This window comes from Monodelphis domestica, chromosome 2, assembly GCF_027887165.1.
Source record: "Monodelphis domestica isolate mMonDom1 chromosome 2, mMonDom1.pri, whole genome shotgun sequence".
NCBI lineage: Eukaryota > Metazoa > Chordata > Mammalia > Didelphimorphia > Didelphidae > Monodelphis > Monodelphis domestica.
This window is the reverse complement of record NC_077228.1, coordinates 105,209,750-105,228,836: the sequence shown is the minus strand read 5'-3', so window position 1 is coordinate 105,228,836 and position 19,087 is coordinate 105,209,750. Positions and strand designations below refer to the sequence as shown.

Sequence of the window (19,087 nt, the reverse complement as noted above, 5' to 3'; positions counted from 1 at the left end):
GAGCTTGGGGGGAGGGCGAGATGCAGCAGTTTGTTTTCAGTGGAGCATTCCTTCCTCCCACTGCTCTCGGCTCTGCCACCTCTTCTCCCCAGCTATTTTTGCAGTATAGACAGCTTTAGGGCATCAGGAACTCCTAAATCAAGCGAAGGGCTCATGGAAGAGAATGCAAACTGCTTGAGGTCAGGGGCCCGCTTCTCCACTTTGCCTTTGTGTCCCCAGCACCTAGCAGATGCCAGCTGACCAACAGACTGGTCAAAGCTTGCTGGGTAAGCTGGGAAGGCAAGTCCTTGACCCTGCCCTTCGGGCCCCATGCTGCCCAGCTACAATTCATCTCTTCTGCCTGATCGACCTAGTCTTGGTCTCATTCTCCCTTTTGGTCTTTCTCTCATGCACAGGACCCAATCCTGGCATTTTTATTGCCTGGGCTCCTACCTGAGCTTGGGAAAGCCCTGTAAAACTAGATGGGAGGGTGACACTTCTCAGTCCCAATCTGTCAGGAGGAGCCTCGATTGGAGGCCCATGGATGAATGAAATAATTCTGAGAAAGCAGCACGGGTGCGAGATCCCAACAGATACACATGCAAAGTTAAAACACAGTTTTATTTACTCATTTATAAATACTGTTGTGTTTACAGGCATCATATAGATGTGAATATTATTATCTCAAACTTTCAAACACACAATAATAATACTATATAGTGACAACCAGTAAAACAAAATCATTCATCTCAGGGTTGAAAGGCCACTCAAATTTGCATAAAAATACATTCGGGTCACAAGAGTCCCACATCCCCACTCATTCCCTCCCCCCTCCCCCAGTGTATTTACAGTTGACTGAAGTTAGTCCATACAATTCAGCTGAAAAAAAAAAATGGTTATATCCAGTGCTTTAATAGTGGTGGAAGTAGGGTTAAGGGATGAAAATATGCAGAAGACAGAGTGCTACCCTCCCAGGGGGAAGGCAGTGCAGCTGTCCAAGTGATTCTGGCCATCTCCATCAATTTAGTCTAGGTAGGGCAAGAAGGAAAGAAGCCACAAAGCCCATCTCTAAAGCATTCAGGAAGAATGGGATTGTGTTCTCCCCACATAGCAAAATGGGCAGGGGGGAAGAAAGCGCACTCCAACCAGTCTGGGGAATCAGCCACCAGCTAAGGACAGAGCTACTAGCTACTGGCAAGCAAAGGAAGATTAGGGCGACTCAGACAGTACTCTAGACCTTCCAGAGACTTATTTCTCTACCCCGATTACCCTTGGTGTCCTGTTCAAGAGCAGCTTCAGATCTTTCCTGTTCTCCATTAGATGCTTATTTGGCCTTCCTATTCCCAGGCTTAGTATTTTGTGAGGAGGAGACAAGGAAGTCTTAATAAAAGTGGGGGTCTGGCTTAGTAAGGAAGACCGTTCCAGCCCAAGTCTGGTCCAAGCCTCTCCCAAGATAACCGGAGAGATCCTCTTAGTCCTCCCCTGATACTTGAAATTCATTAAAAACAGGCTCCCCCTAACAACAGCTCCTGGAATACTCTTGTTATAACAGATATTCACCAAGTGACTGACAAGAGACATGTCCAGCCCTCGGTAAGATTTCTATTAGTTGAATTGGAAAATGTCAACCAAATCCAGATATGTTTGTGACCAAGTGAGAAATACTTGAGTCGCCAAGGACAAAACCTTGATGAATTGGAGAATGATCTTTATTTCCCCACCAGCCAGAATTCTGAAGAGCTGGTTACCAATGAAAACCCTCACTGGCTTCACTAAAGGAGAGGCAGGGAAATTAAGGGCCTTCCAGGACATATTCATCACTGATCCCAGGAAAAACTGTCTGGAACATAATCCTGTGCCTTCCTACATGTAACAGAAGGATATTCTGAACAAAATCCCTATAGGTTAAATCTATCTTGTTAGGACTTCAGGGGCTCCTGAAGCTCAGGGAGTTCTCTGGGGAAGCCTCCCAGCAAACATCTTCCACACAGAGGCATTCTTGGAAGTTTCCTTCCTAAAGTAACATCCGCTCTAAAAGGCTTGCAACAGGAGGAATCAATGTGGGAAAGAAAAAGGAGAGGTAGTAATTTCTGAAGGATATAAGGGTATCCTGATTCCTGATGTAACCCTTATGTGACACTGCAAAAAGGAAAATGGCTTTCATGGGGGAATCAAGATTTGAGAAGAGATAATCCAAATGACATCACTTCCAGGGTCCAAAGTGGGTGAAGAGATTATCAGAGGTGGGGAGGGAGGGTCCCAAGATAGTTCCTTGAAGGGGTGAGGTTCAGAAGGGATAACCTGTTGAAATCATTGAAGACAATGGTGTCCTATGATGGTATTTCCAATTGTGTCCCACATCTTTGCAGTGTTGATATCAGTTTAGCAATTCCCAAACCCCTGTGTTGCGAATAAAAGAACAATCTGAAAATCATTCATATATCTTAGATGAAGTCAGAACAATTATCAATGGAAAAATAAGATCTCTGTCTCCTCAACCAGATTTTATCTGCAGCTCTTTTTTGAGAATGGAAGAGCTATAAATTCTAAGTGACCTGCAGAATGCCCAGGGAGCGTTCTTTGACTCCCACTCCTTGAGGATGGGTAACAGTTCCTCTCATGTGGGCAGACAGGTTTCCTAGCTGAATTTTTCTGCAGTAAACCGCTTTATTCATTGATAGCTGTGATACTAACACATCCTTGGCTGCAGGAAGAAGTTGGTCTGTTTTTCCAAAGTAATCAGAGTGCAGGTGATCAATACCAGCCACATCGTTGGGCTGAAGCTCCTAGAGGGTCAATAGCCATTAAGAATGTTGATTAAAATCTGAAACAATGCTTTTGGACTGCAGGCTGAAGATTCTATGTCTCACTTTCTCCCTCAATGTCAGCCCCAGCCTCTATTTACTATAGTACTCAGTCCCACTGTTTAGGTCTTTTTTCCTTCCACTTATATATGTCATCCTCCCATTCTGGGCCTCCAACCTGCAATCCTACTCCAATTTCTCTCTCTTACTCACATGGGGCAATTTGCTCAGTCAGATAGGGCCCAGCCTGCCTGTTTGCAAATTCCTTACTGACCAAGTGGTCCCTTCTACAAACCTTTTACTCTCATGGGAAATGGCTTTGAACAAAATCTCAGCTCCTCTTTTCTCATATCAAACAGTCCTATCTCTACAGAAGCTCTAAGAAACCCAACTTGGGGGTCTCTGCAAAAGGAAATTGTTCTCTTTTTGCTATAAAACTTGGGTCCATCTGCGAAAGAGCTGGTGCATGGAGAATACAACTAGACTATGGGCCTGGAGTTAAGAACAGTGGAAAGGGCAACTAGGTAGCTCAGTGGATAGAGAACCAGATCTAGAGAAGGGAGATTCTGGGTTCAAATCTGGCCTCAGAAACTTCCTAGCTGTGTGACCCTGGGCAAGTCACTTAAGCCCCTTTGTCTAGCCCTTACCACTCTTCTGCCTTGGAACCAATACTCAGTATTAATTCTGAGATGGAAGGTAAGGGCTTAAAACAAAACAAACAAACAAACAAAAAAAAAACAGTGGAAACCAAGCAAGAGGCCTTGGATCAGGCCTACAAAGCGCTCCCCCCATTTCCCATTAAAACCATCTCTCCCAAAGCTACTTGCCACAAATTGCTTTCTGCCCATCTCTCCATGAGCTTCAATTCACACCTCTGCAGGCTGTAATACTTACTGAGCCATTTGGAGGAAGAGCGATTGCAATACCATTCCATCACCCTTGGTATTAAAATCACTTTCCAACAAGGCTGACAAGCTGACCCTGACACCAATGCTGAAAACTCACATTCAGAAAACAATGATGCTCTTGTGCTAGAATTTTCCAAGTAACAAACAGCAGTGGTTCTGCTGAGGGTGGAAAAATTCTTGAATCTTCTAAAAATTGTCATAGAATCTTGGTGATCATCTAGTCAGCCTCCCTCATCTTACAGATAAGAGAACAGGTCCAGAAGGATTACATGCCCAAGGTCACACAGGTGGTTACAAAATGGATAACCCCTTCTATGGGGTTTTCTTTTGATGATGCTTTTTTGGTGGGGAGGGGTACAAAGGGACTCTCTGTGCTAACATGTGACCATTTCTGCAAGGCTCCTGCATGGGGATTACTAGCTGGAGTTGGGACCAAGAATTTCATGAAATCTTGGTATCCCCTTTATGCTAAAGCTAACCTAGCAGAGATGTAAGACAAGGGAAGACCCCAGGGTTAATAACCAGGACATCTCCCAACTTGCTCCTCTTCACAGTTTTTGTTTCCTTTTAATTGCACCTGGGAGGCTGACCAAAGCTAAGGGCTAGTCAGTAGGCAAATATGTTTAGGGAGGCAGTATTCTGAGATGTAGCAAGATAGTGAGGATGTAGAATTTAGGAATGAAGAATTAGTAAGACCCAAAGAAATGCTCTCTCCCTACAGTGTACTAGTCCAGGGGCCCTCTCATTCTGTCTTTGTCTATTTGGCCCTCAGCACAGTCCCTTGTGCATGGACTTAACATTTGCTGAAATGTTCATTTACTTGCCAAGGGATGGCTTAAGGAGCCTTTTGATACATTGGCATCACCTTTAAAGTCCAATTTGCAGCAAGAAGTGACCTTGAGTGAAATGCTGCCACTTCTGAGTAGAGACTGTGATGGGATCCAGAAGCACTGCTCCACAATTCTGGAACAATGGTGGTGGTAGTCACTGAGAGGGTTCACAATAGTCTGAGGTAATGCAGTGGAGCGTATGGTATTCATGAGCCCCCCTCGCTTACCTTCATTTCAGTAGTTTTTCATTCAAATAAGGAAGATTCTTTCCTAGCTCTGGGTGCAATGGAGTCTGTCTCACTCCCTGGAGGACAATGTAGCCTAGGTAAGCATGTGTATTCTGGGGACTCAGGGTATGGTAGTGAGCTGTATGAAAAGTTGAAAATTCATCAGTGGTTTCAGAAACCAAGTAAGCCCTCGTGCATCTCCTCAACAAAGTAGGCTAGAAGTTGGAAATAGGGGTCAGAAGGTCAAAGAGGGAATCAGACATAGCCTCCAGTCAGAACGAGGAGAGGGAGAATTTCTGGAAATGGCAGTTGAAGGAGACTGCCCCAAAATAAGAAAATCTAAGCAGTCCTTTTTGACCTCACTCTATTGAGATGGTCAGATGAAGAATTTGATTTTTTCTTCTAGGAAGAATTCCCCAAATAACTAAAATATGGCTAGATAATCCTCCAGTGTCTTATATAGTGATAGACGGTCTCATTGATTAGAATAAGGTAAATGCTTACAGTACAAGTCATCTTCACACTCATTACCCTGAAGGGAGTACTTTCACAATTCTGAAAGGCCATCCAAGTTATGATAGAGGAATGGCTTCCCGTGACATGTTGTTAGAAAAGGAATCACTTTGCAGACTATAAAAGTGAGTTTTGGCAAGGAAGACAAGTTTGCAACCCTTGAAGTGTTGATTGCCTGTTAACTCCTGATTGCCCTTGATTGCTTGATGCTTCAGACACCAATGAAGAATTTCTCTACTTTCATGAAAAGAGAAGAGATTCACAATGGATAGAGGTGGTGTGTGTGTGAAAACCGATCACTGGACTTCAATGCAAACTTAATGAATTTTATATACCAAGATTACCCCCAGTCATGCCTGTGAAGAAGACCAGGGGTGGTCTTAGTCACCTGAAAACTCAATATGAGCCAATAGTGTAGTGCAGCTGCTCGAAAAGCTAATGCTATCTCAGGCTACATTAATAAGGACACAGTGTCCTGATCAAGGGAGGTAAGTTTTACCTTATGTTTCAATAGTCACCCTACAGCTAGGGCTAGAGTATTATGCCTAGGAGATGGTGACCAGGATAGTGGAGAGCCTGGAAACTGTCATGAGGAACAGTTGGAGTTGGGGATATTTGGCAGATAGAAGACACTGCAGGGGGTTTGTATAATTGTCTTGAAATATTTAGTTGTAATGAAGCATCAGAATGTGTGGCTCCAGAGGGCAGATATAGTATCAATGAGTGAAATAGTGTTAGGTTTAGGAAGAACTTCTTAAAAATTCAAGCTAGCTAATAATGGAACATACATTTTTAGAGTGAGCTTCCTGTCACTGAAGTGTTCAAGTAGAGGATAATGGATCATCTGTCCTGTCCAGGATGTTGAAGCATTAGCTGGTCGAACTAAATGACCTCTGGCCTTTCTCAGCTCTAAGACTCTTACGATGTCATAACTCCCTTAGTTTGAAGATACTCCATCTTTCCTTGTTTCTTTCCTAAGTGACTTTTCCATTGATTTTAAAGGTGAAAAATGCCTCTAAGAGCTGACCACCAGGTCTTTCCAATTCTTAAGTTCCTTTAGTCCTCATTCTGGTAGCACAATGAGTTACTTTTAGTCTTGTGCCATTCACCTGCAACCTGCTCCTGGAGTCTCCTTGCATTGTGCTCATTTCCCACCAGAGACGTACAGGAAGGCTGAGAAGAAAAAAACTAAAATATCTTCCCTGGAATGGAAGTAGAGTGGGGCTTTCACAGCCTAGATAGCATCTAGACTGATGTGTTGGGTGCTCGTGTGTGCCTTGCATGGTATGTTGCCACCCTTGGACAGGGAACAGGTGCTGCTGGCAGACACGGTAATTCTTTTTCCTTGACAGCTTCAGAAAATACTTTTCTAAGTAGCTGAGGCCAATGGAGCTCAGATGCTGCAATATGGATTCTAGATAGGTGGCAAGTGAGAAGGGAAAAGGGGAAGAAGAAAATACCAAGTAAAGCAAGGCCCCCTGGGCTCTGGGGAGATGACCAGACAAGGCAGAGTGGAGGCTGAGGCTTTTCTGCAATGTTACCAGACAGACGTAAAAACCATGTAGGTACACCATGAAAAGATGGTTCCTGGGAGGCTGGGAACAGAGCCTCACCGTGAAACAACTGTCACTCAACTCTATAAAAACATGACCTGGTGGATGTCTGGAGATTAAATCATAGTCCAGTTCTCCTTGGGGGCATAGCACTCCATGGGATCCATGGGCCAGGCCAGCAGATGGCAGCCTCCACACTGGTCCACTGTCCTCTCCCCAAAACATCCAGGGCCAATGGACCATTGTGTTGGTGCTGTGTATGAGCCTTTCAGATCTGGCCTGAGTCTAATGTGAACAAAGTGGTAGAGCAACTAGGAGTGCCAGGGACCCACTTCTTGGCTCTGGGCACTGCCCCTTGCCCTCGATGGCCATCTCTCATTGCCACCATTATGTTTCCATGAAATATCTCCTAAAACATGGGAGTAGATGAGATCTGGGATGTGCAGGGAAAAGAAATGCTTGGGGTAGTGGGGCAGGGAGGGATCCTTCAGTCACAAACACTGACACTTTTTGGTTGGAAGGAGGCAGAGGGGAATGGGTGCTGGGGACAGCAAGTGCTTTCCCTTCCAAAAAATTAGTCTATTTGGACAGCTTGCTGATAACTCTGATGAGGGCACCATTTTCATCTTTCAGCCTCTGGTTGTCGGACTTCAGCTCTGTCAAAACCTGCAAAGATAACAAAGGTGTTGGAGTTTCTAATCAGTGTTCTCCCCTCCTACATTAACATCCCTGAGCAGCCTTAGGCCAGCTCCCTGAGTTCCACATGTCTCACCTCCTTAGGAGTCACCCCAATAGAAGAAACTCTCATCCCCCATAAGTAGTAGAAGTATAGCCTCTTTGTAGTTTCTGATTAGCCTGGTGACAATAATATTTAGGGACAAGTCAAACATAGCACTCCTGCCTTGTTATTATGGACCAGCACTGTCACTACCACTTTAGACTCAGCATGGTATAGTAAATAGAGATGTTGGACTTGTGGCTAGGAAGACCTCAGGTCAAATCCTACCTCAGACACTCCCAACTGTGTGACCATTTTACCTCCCTGAGACTGTTTCTTTCACCTGTAAAATGAGAATTGTAAGTTACACTACATAGTCCCTGACTCACTGTAAGCCTTTGTATGCCAAAATGTTGGCTATTATTTTTAGATTCCATGGACTTCATGACTCCTTTCTAGTTGCTGATGATTTGCACATCTCCAGCCTAGAGGGATGAAGAAATAGGAGGAACAACAATAAGGAGGGACAGGGGAGGAGAGAAGGGATAGGAAGGGAAGTTAGTCAGGATCTGGGATTTAAGAAAAGCATCGAGAAAGTAACTGACAGGTTTCCTGTTCACAGTGAAGGTAGCTGCTATTCCAGGACCTTAGAGGCTAGAGAACCTTCAGTAATATGACTGAAGAAAATGACATCTACTCACATGGCACATATTAATTTCTAACTGTTAAATCCAAGGGTATATCACAGGTGAGAGTTGGCCAAGTACTCTGGTAGGGAGATCAAAAACTCAGCACAGAATTAGTTGTATGCGATTCTTGCAGAGGGTCCCTCACTTCTACTCCACTGATGGCCATCAAGGAATATCAACATCTCCTTGGTATCAGGAACACAGGCTCCATGGCTATTTATTTATGTTTTTGGTCCAAAGACTGATGCTCTAAGGTTCACTAACTTGGAACTTGGCCCTACAGAACAAGTTCTGTTACTCTGGTTTAGGTGGTGATGGAAAAACAATAGTTTGAAACTGGTGAGTGCATGAGAGAGAGAGAGAGAGAGAGAGAGAGAGAGACAGAGAGACAGAGAGAGAGAGAGACAGAGACAGAGAGAGAGACAGAGAGAGAGAGAGAGAGACAGAGAGAGAGAGAGAGAGACAGAGACAGAGAGACAGAGAGATAGATAGAGAGAGACAGAGAAAGAGAGAGAGAAAAAGAGCGAGAGAGAGCGAGAGAGCGAGAGAGAGCGAGAGAGCGAGAGCGTGAGAGCGAGAGCGAGAGCGAGAGCGAGAGCGAGAGCGAGAGCGAGAGAGAGAGAGAGAGAGAGAGAGAGAGAGAGAACTGTCCCAAGGCATAATGATGAGATGGCAAACCCTAATAGGTCATTTGGGAAATACTTACTTTACATAAGGGCCTTGGCTATCTCGGAAGACATTTGGATGAGAGTTGAAAGCTTGTGAAGGGTATAAAAGAATGGATTTAGACTATAGTTGGGTAATATTATAAGGTTGATAACCATGATGACACAGCCTTCTAATTCCAAAGGACACATCCAGATGCTGCTGCCTTCCATACATGGCCCAGTCTGCTTCACATCTGGGTTCCAGCACTGTCTCTCATACTGACCAGCTGTATGAGTCTCTATGAGGGCCTCAGTTTCTCTATCTGTACAACGGAAAACAATGTTTTCCTTCCCTAACAGAGTTGAAGATAACAGCTAACATGATAACCCATTGAAAAGTACAAACATAAGATTATAGAAAAAACAAGAGGCTGTTATTAATGTTACTGTTATTCAGCATGGAATTTAGGAAAGAGCCCTGCCCTAAGATTTATGTAGAGGCCATTTTAATTCTGGCTTTGTCACTCCCTACTGATGTGATCCTGGGTGAATCACTTCACCTTTTTCAATTCCCTTGTTTGTAAAATGAGGGGAATTCCTATACTATCAATTTCCTCAAGACAACATGAGAATCGCATGAGCTAACAAATATGAATGTGTGTCAAAACAATGAAACACTTTACAAATTCAAGGGATTCAGCAGAAGCATTATTTTTGAGTTCTTCCTTGAGTAGAGGCAGCTAAACACTGCCCAAGAATTCAGAAAGCTTTTGTGAAATATCCTCATTCCAATAACATTTTTTAAAAGTACAAACTCTACTCTTTGGTTTAGTCTGAACCCAACTAAGAGCAGACCTGGACGCCATCTATTTTTATACCTTTGCCACTTGACCAGGCTATCTTCCTGGCCAGAATTTGGTATTTAGACTCCATTCTAAGCATGTTTTTATAATAGCCAGCTCTCCAGCTCTCTTGCAAGGTGGCCTTGTACCTCTGAACTTTGTGTCTGCTAGTGTCTGACATCTCATCCTCCAGCCTGACTCTGTGTGAGTTTGAAAGGTGTTCTTGCATCATGGAATTATTCTATAGGTAGTAGAGAAGTTATGGATAGTAGTGAACTATATTGTACTGCTAGCTGCTCATAGCCAAGCCCTGATGGCTGTGTGTGTTTTAGGGGTGGGGTTGTTTTTAATGGACATTCTGCCAAGTCTCAATAACTTATTTTCATATCAAGAACCCATTTTCTCTCTCTCTCTTTCATTGGAAAGCTAATTTCTCTGCTGTAACATGCTACAGCTGACATCCAAGAGTGGTATGCTTAAGTACATTAACTGGAATGCAGGATGGAGGAAAAAAATATGGCCACTTGGCCTCCCCCAATTTCATTTTCAAGAGAAAGGAAGGAAGAAGACAATGCTTTTTTTTTTTTAAACCCTTACCTTCTGTCTTGAAGTCAATACTGTGTATTGGCTCCAAGGCAGAAGAGTGGTAAGGGCTAGGCAATGGGGGTCAAGTGACTTGCCCAGGGTCACACAGCTGGGAAGTGTCTGAGGCCAGATTTGAACCTAGGACCTCCCATCTCTAGGCCTGGCTCTCAATCCACTGAGCTACCCAGCTGCCCCTGACAATGCTTTTTTAATGCTTGTTTGGAGTTAAGACACCTACAGCAAAGGGGAAAAAAAAAGAGCAAAAAAAATATTTTTTCCAAGTGTTGTCACAAGCTCCTGTTCAGTAGTAATTTAAAGGGAAATGTTCCAGGCTTTATTTGCTGCAAAGTTATGGGATGGGACATTTACAAGGAATGTAGCAAAGTGCTACATCTCCCATTTCTTAAAGTGTTCAGAGGAAAGGGTGCATACAGCCTTGAGGCAGTATGGGGGTGATGTACAGAGTGTTGGACTTGGGAGTCAAGAAGATCTGGGCTTTAATTCTACTTCTACCACTTTCTAGTGGTGTGACCCTGGGCAAGTCACTTAACCATTTTGGGAGTCAGCTTCCTCATGGGAGGGATTGGACTCAATGATTCTAAGGGCCCTTCCACAACTAAATCCATGAACCTCTGACTTATGTTTTCTGGGCTCATGGCCCATGAAATAAATGGAGAGGAGAAATAGATGTCAACAAATCAGGGCAGAATCAGGTTATCACTTTATTAGTTTGGTTTCACTTCTACGATGACTTTTCCCACCCAAATTAATGAGTAATGAGTGGCACTGTGCCCTAGAAGAGTTGTACCATGGTCACAATGGCATTGTGTTAACCTTCAAAGGGTAGTCTATAAGTAGCAGCTTCTTCTATAACTATATGTGTATTTAAATATGGCAGGTAAATAGCTCTCAATAAATGGTACTTGAGAGCAGAAATCATATCTTGCTTGTCTTTGTATAGTCACCTGGACTTAGCAGATTGCATGGGACATTATAGAAATGTTTGTTAAATGAATGAAATGAACCTTCAGTGTAGTGAAAGCAGAGAGCTGAACTTTAGTCTTCAGTCATAGTGCTGGCATATGGTAGACACTTTCTGAATGGAATTAGATGAGCCAGTTTATATAAGATAACAGATAAGAACAACCACTGGAAGCATGAGAACCAGCTTTGTCCCTTATCTTGTAGTACCTGAAATACATGAGGGAAAACACTTGGCACTCTTCTTGGGATCCACACTCATCAACTGGACCTACCATCTTGAGGTTTAGCACTTGTGGTATTATATGGATACTTAGCAGAGAGATGAATACTTAAGGGGAGTAACTAGGCAGCTCAGGGTTAGGCTGTGCAAACCCTTCTGTTTCAATTTCCTTTAATCTGTGATGGTATCTCACAAAAAATAATAACTCAGCCCTTAGGATAATTTGGGTGCTTCAGAGATTGTGGGTATAAGTTGTTAGCCATTTACCCCGATGGCAAAAGCAAATGGAAGGAAGCAAAAGATTGGCTCTGACAGGGTCTAATTATATAGGGAACAAAAATGAAATGGTTTTTTTCTGAGTAGGCTGGTTTTTTGGCAGCAGAGACCCCCATCATGCCAGCTTGGGAGATGAAAAAGAGTCCTTGTGAACATGTTCTTCAATTGTGCTAGTCACTGGTCATCAATATCAACTCTTTTTTGCAAGGCTGAGGCCCTTAAAAGGGGAGGAATATGGAAGGTCTTTCACATATTTGGACCACAGACAGATCCTGAGAGATTTGGATTGGGGATGAGAAGTAAGCAGTGGCCCCTTGCAAAGAAAACAAGGGTCAAGAGCTGACTGAATAGGCTGGCACATTGCATTCTTCATGCTAGTCCATCTTGACTTGTGGTTACATGGAATTGGCTAGAGGGTGAGGAGGTTGCACTGGTCCTAGAACATCTAGACTCCCACTCTTCAATAGATTCATGAATTGGGTTCATTTTGGAATACCACAGAGTCTCTCAGACCACTAAAAAAAAATCCCAATACTCGGGATCTAAATCCACCTCTTTGAGGGCTGGGCATTTGGTCCCTTCTCTGGGCTACTACTCACTGGAGAGTCAACCAAAGGGATGCACACACATGTATGAGCATGTGTTTGAGTGTGTATGTGCACACACAGTATATGTGTGTGTGTGCACGTGTATGTGTGTGTGTGTGTGTGTGTGTGTGTGTGTGTGTGTGATGGACCAAGTGCAAATCCATTTGTTTTGTGTTGATCTGATCACTCAGTTCAAATACACAGCCTTCTGGGTCTTTGACATCATTTTACTTGGCTTCCTGTTAGTCCACTTCTTGCTCCTCTTTATGGCCCCTTCTGCCCCAAGATTACCATATTTATTAGGCATTCATGTGGAGAGGCTCCAAAGTCACAGAGGTGTACAATGCACCCCCAGACCAATAAGAAGAGTAAACCTGCCTGGAGTGGTGGAAGAGGGAGGTGAGGTGGAGAGGAAGGGATAGAGCTAGAGCTCTTGGGTCTCCGAGGACTCCATGGACACTGAGAGTCTGGCCACCACCCGAGTCAGGGCCCTGTTCTCAGCCTGCAGCTGTTCATTCATCTGCTTCAGGGTTTGAATCTGTTTAAGCTGGTGGAGGTTCTGCAGAGAGTGAGACATGGAGGGGACACACACAGACAGACAAAACAGACCAAAGGAGATAAAAAGTAGGACAAGGAAATCATGTGACTTTTTGTTTTTTTAGTTTGCATGCAAGAAAGGAAAGAAAAAGAGGAAAATGGTTTGAATGAGAGCAAAATGGAATAGAGTAGAAAGTTAAGAGAGATCAGAGCTGTGCCAAGTGACTCTTAGCTAACACAAACACAATAAAGACTCTTTTAATAAAACCAGAGACCACCTCAAAGAGCACATGTGGACTGTAGTTCTGGACAGTAGCTCCACTGTGTGGTTCTCAGGTTTTCTGAAGATGTATAGGGTAAGTTAACCTCTTGATAATCCCTATTCACTCAGACCTTCCTTCATCCACCTCTGCATCTCAACAAAGTTAGTTTTCTATCCAGACTAACTGCTCTGCCTGTGCCTAAGGGAAAGGATTACTCTTTGCTTCTCTTTCTTTCTTCCACCTTTTCCTTTTGTGATCATCCTTCATTATCTCTTTGTTAAACAGAGCCACGAGCTGAATGATGGAAAGGAGCTATGATATGCCAAAATGACAAAGAACTGGCACTTTTTTTTTTAAACCCTTACCTTCTGTCTTGGAATCAATACTGTATATTGGTTCCAAGGCAGAAGAGTGGTAAGGGTTAGGCAATGGGGGTTAAGTGACTTGCCCAGGGTCACCCAGCTGGGAAGTGTCTGAGGCCAGATTTGAACTTAGGACCTCCCATCTCTAGGTCTGGCTCTCAATCCACTGAGTTACTACCCAGCTGCCCCCAGAACTGGCACTTCTGCAGGTGGTTCTCCAACTCTTCATAGGAACCAATATGAACACTATTAGTTCTATTCTGAAGTTCAGGCTTTACTGACCTATTGTGTATCTGTATCACCAAATTAACCACTAATGGTTGCGCTCCTTGCTCCCCATTCATTCAGAGGCTTGGGCTCATTAAAACTATTTGTAAAGATACTAATGCTCTGAAAAATATAGCCACATTCTAGGGCACTCATAAATATTTAGCAATAACAGAGAAACAGCACTAGCTGACGTAAGTGCTAGGGCATCCCCAGACATGTGGGGCCATGGTCTGGGATGGCACCCGAAGCTATGTTAACTACAGGTTCCTGTTTCTTCTTTCTATTCTGGGTCTTTTCTGAGACAATGCTGCCAGAAGTACTATTCTGGGAATCCACTGATTGACTCACATGGAAGGAAAGGCATTTTTCTACCTTGGTTCCAAACTAGTACTTGGGATACTTTTGTTCAGTCTGTTGGGGAGTCAACATTTTAACAGTCCACAAAATTCCCATGATACCTCTTACCGTAGCAGGGAACTAAGGGCCACAAAACAAACAAAATCCAATGCCCGCACTGAATCCAGTGAGCCTAAACTACACAGTTGCTTTTCTTAGGTGAGTGGTAACATATAAGGCTAGTGTAGCCTTGGCCAATCAGCTCTGTGTAAGTAGGCAGAATGCTTTTGCAATGCAAACAGCAAGAGTAGATGAGCAGGTACACATCTGTTAAGGTTTCAACAAGCACTGGAAAGTCATAGGGTAGAGAATGGGAGAGAATTTTGCCTAAAACCAGCATGGGCATGAATGGATTAAATGAAAGATTAGAGGAGTGACAATTAATCAGGGGTGAAGAAGAGGAGGACTAAAAAGACAGTGGGAAGTAAGAAATACAGGAAGGGGAAGAGACGAACAGACATAACTGTTGAGCATCCCTTTCCCCAAAAAGGGAAACTCGTTATCCTGAAGGGGAAGGTAGGGCAGCGAAAAGGATGGCAGGGCCTGGGCTAGCCTTTTTACTCACTTCAAGCAGTTCAGCCAGGGGCACAAGAAGGGTATTCATGAGGTGTCGTGCACAAAATTAAGAGGATAGGAATAGGGGTTGAATCCAAGAACCAATGGAAAATTCCCTACTTTGATCCAACATTTGAGCACAAGGCACAATCAATGCCATTGTACCAAGTGGTACCTGCTCACATGCTAATGTTTTGAATTACACAAGATGCCTAATTCAGTGTGCCAGTGTTTGCAGAGTGAGATGTAGTCGAAGGCACTGGAAGGAGAGATTCTGATGAGGGAAGATCTAGCTGAATGTTCTAAAGGAAGCAGCACCAGGGGTAGGTAATAGGGAGCTAGGAAGGAGGAGGAGGAGGAGGAGGAGGAGGAGGAGGAGGAGGAGGAGGAGGAGGAGGAGGAGGAGGAGGAGGAAGAGAGGGGGAACAGAGACAAAATGAGGACCAGAGCTGAAAAGAGGCTGGAGCTCAGACAGGATCAGGCTGGAGAGATTCTAAAGCAAGTGGAATAAAGTGATTTAAGACCATCCATTCTCTGGCAGTATTGGATGGGTTGCTGGGGGGGGGGGGGAGGAGGGAGAAGAGAGGTATCAAACCCTTCAAGGAAGCATATGAGTGCAGGGCAGAAAACCAATCAATTATTGTTGATATAGTGCAATACAAATGCTCCAGCACTGCTTAGGCAGACATGCAGACCTGCCTGAAAAGCTCACAACCCTAACTCAGGCCAGGCTCTGGGGAACAAATTATACAGGAATGAATCACTTACCTTTCCAGATTGTGGTCAGCAATAGTTCAATCAAGGTCACAAAGGACCGGACTTACATCCTTATGTGGGAAATACCTAGTGTATGCCTCCTTCCCCTTGGTTTTTTAATCACCATTAAAAAACAGCTACCATATCTTTCCATTGTCTTCAAGCATACCTGGAAGGTATGATCCTGGGCAACTTTAATATTTTTCTCCCAATGACTTGTCTTAGGATGTTTGGATGTATGTTTAGAAACTGGAGATGTATGCTCATTAGACATGGGCACTGCTGGATTCCTGCTTTGACCAAAAAAATTTTTTTTAAATGTCCCTTAAAGGGAGGAATGAAACTGCATGCACTGGGTGACCCAGATATCTCATCTTTGGCTACCAACTCTTCTGTGATGTTGAAAGGGCCCAGTATTAGGCACCATTATCATCTGGAAGAGCAGTTTCAATTGCTAATAATAATTTTTAAAAAAGCATTAGCCTTAAATTCAGGAACACCAGGCAGGATCCCAATCTTTCTTCAGATGCCTTCTAGCTGGGCAGCTCTACGCAGGTCATTTAGCCTCTCTAGACCTCAGGTTCCTCTGGATGGCTTCAAAGGTCCCCTGTAGCTTTAAATCCATGTTCCTATGAACCTTACTGGGCTCTTTTAGGCAAGGAACTAGATCGGTTGTATGTCTGGACTTTAAAATTGTTGTTGCTGTTTGCCTAATGTCAAACTTGGCACCATGGCCATAAGGAAACCTATGAGGGCAGCATCCTCAGGAACATCGGGAGTCAGAGGATCCCCATTTCTCTGAGGGGGAGACCTGAAGCTTTCTTGGTCTGCTAATAGGATCTCCTCTTTAGGTTTTAGCAAATAGAATTTGAGAATTTTAAGGTAAGATCCTTTTTTCTTTGTTGTGATTTAAGGAAGTCTCTGGGCAGGATTTTGCTTCATTAAGGCAGTAAGGTGGGACAGTGGGTAGAGCATCAAGCTTAGAGTCAGGAAACCTTGAGTTTAAATTTAGTCTTGGACATTTATTGGTTGTGTGACCTTGAGAAAGTTGTTTAATCTATGCCTGCCTCTGTTTCCTCAACTGTAAATGGAGATAATAATGGGACCTACTTCCCAGAGTGAGGATCAATTTAGATAACATTTGATAAGTGCTTAGCACAATGTCTGGTGTATATATCTACTTAAGTGTTTATTCCCTTTCCTTTTTCCCTCTTCCCTTCCTTTAACTGATAATTCCATTTCAAACAGGTTTGAAAATTTTTTTTTGGTTTAGAAATAAATTGAATACTTACTCTAAGGCTATATTTGGCTACTTAAAATTTGTATATGTGCACTTATATGTATATGAGTACATTTCTCAAGGCTCTTCTCTAATTCATGAAAGAGAAGGTCTTTCCTTCTACAGTCTTTGGGGAGGACCTGAGAGAACAAGTTCCGTATTTTAGTCAGCTGTTTGGAAAAGAAGGAAGAGGAGGAAGCACCCAAACTTCAACCTTGGTGCACAGAATTAGGGCAAATTCGATGACTAAATAGGCTCCCACACCAGTTGACTGTGCTCCTGTTACACTGACCTCTTCATCAGAGTATCCTATAAGGCTATTTCTTCAAAGGCAGTGCATGAGCCCCTTCTTCCCTACTTGTCTGCTTGGCCCTGTGGGTAATTCCAAATTCAGGCCATTCTCTATGTGAGAACAGCAACATTTCTAATTTCAGGTCCTTGTCAGTGTGGAGATAAACCCATTTGACTGGGAATCGACAACTACCATACTTGAGTGGGCTGCCCCCTGTTCCGAGGGCACTCCTCAGAGGCACCAGCATTAGACCCCCTTCTCTAGTTCAGCACTTGACAACAGAAAAAACAAACAAACAGAAAAAATAAACCTTATGCCCTAACAACAGAGTATAGATGACGCAGCTGGGGGTATTTCAAATACAGGCAGAGTCTGTGGGGCACTGTGGGACAGAAGAGATCCCTTCATCACAGATCAGGAATGGGATACCACGGTTCTTACCAATGCAGAGTTCCTGATTGAAAACAGTAGCTTTGGGAACACAGTAGGGTCTGACCTTGTTGAGCCACAATGGATCATGATTTCAAAGGAGGTAATTATTATTTTAGTTTCTATTGTTTTGAGTGAACCAAAAAGACCTGGTGTGGCATTCTATGGATTCAATCAATGAGATGTAAGTGGCTGTATCTGAGACTAAGTTTGGGTGTTGTAGATGTTACAGACCAAGGGAGATAGAAATTAGTTTCTCCCCCATTCTCTGAAAAATGAAAACTGAGTGGAACATTGAATAATAATGCCAAAGCACTGGAGCTAGTGAATAAGTTGTGAGCTGGGGCCAGAAGAATCCTTTAGATTGTCCAAGAAACATTTGACAAACTGATAGGCAGTATGGTATTTTGGAAAGAGCACAGAACTTGAAGGCAGAGGATCCAGACCCAAGTTCTGGCTCCACTATTTAATATCTAAGTGACCTTGAACAAGTCATTTAGCTTCTTCTCTGCTTCAGTTTACTCAGTTGTAAAGTAGAGATGAAAATAGTAACTGTCCTGTGTTACTGTGAGGAATGGGAGTCATTCTTATTCCTGTACCAGTATCCTGAAAGGTCAAGCCAAATTCTCTCCTCATAGGGGTGGTAATATGCTCATTCAATTTTACTTGAATCAATGAATCTCCACTTTTTCTAGCTTGATATTCCTGTTCTCTAGGTGAAAAAACCCCTACACATCACAAAGTTGCCTCTAGGTGTCATAACCAATAAGAAAACAAATTATGAATAGAAAGAACAAAGCCAAGCACTGGGTGGCCAAGGGCATGCAGCATATTGTGGGACCAGGCACTCCCCAAACCAAATCTTAGGGGCCTCTTACTTTCTCCTTCTGGGGGTGATGACTTCTTTAGAGGTAGTACACCAGCCTCTAGAGCTCAAAACAGCCCAGAAGTACAGCTCTCCATCAGGGTGGCTGATGACCATATGGGGCCAGGGAAGGATAAGGAAGGACAAAGAGAAAATGCAGTAAAGCCAAGAAGTGTTTCTGGTGGCCTGAGCTTGCTGCATTGGGAGAGTGCCAAGCATTCCTGAATATTTCAGGGAAATGGTCTGGGACAGGAAATCGATATGGGAATTCATCTCTATTCTGTTTCAGAATGACTCCTCTGTGTTTCCTCTAGCATGTGCTGAAATGGGGAAGGGATGTGAAGAAAGCTCATGGCCTCTGCCAGGTTGTCAGGCTTGGAGCATGCTGCCACACTGAGTCAGAAGACCAGCCCTGGCCCTACTGCCCAGTCCTGTGAGGGTGAAGCCATTGCCTATGGAGCCTAAAAGTTCAACTCACGTCTGTCTGTCTCCTGCCTGCGGGAGATCACCCCTTCAAAACAAAGGCAGTATTAGTTCCAAGAAACACTTGGGGGTGGTCACAATGGGTGCAGTTTGACAAGTCTTTGTAAAATATCCTGATGGGAGGAGCATCCTCCTTACCTCAGAAGATCTTTCTCAAGGATGATGAGTAAACAAATCAAATTTGTTAGGCTTTTAAAAAATCAGAAATACAGAAGGGAGAAAAAACCATAAAATCTTC

At 43.6% G+C, this 19,087-nt stretch overlaps 1 protein-coding gene across 6 annotated transcripts in view; it reads right to left on the bottom strand.

Annotated features, from left to right (window-relative positions):
• Positions 1–581: 581 nt before the first annotated feature.
• The window catches only part of PPP1R12B (protein phosphatase 1 regulatory subunit 12B), a 316,463-nt gene continuing 297,957 nt past the window's right edge, over positions 582–19,087 (bottom strand). For 3 of the 6 annotated variants that reach the window (XM_007481152.3, XM_001363985.4, XM_007481156.3), the window contains one exon: positions 582–7,480. In XM_007481152.3, coding sequence (XP_007481214.1) covers positions 7,394–7,480 — 87 coding nt within the window. In that variant the 3' untranslated portion in view covers positions 582–7,393. Of the gene's footprint in view, positions 7,481–12,740; positions 12,922–18,844; positions 18,878–19,087 lie in introns of all 6 variants that reach the window. The other 3 variants (XM_007481151.3, XM_007481154.3, XM_007481153.3) reach the window with 2 other exon arrangements.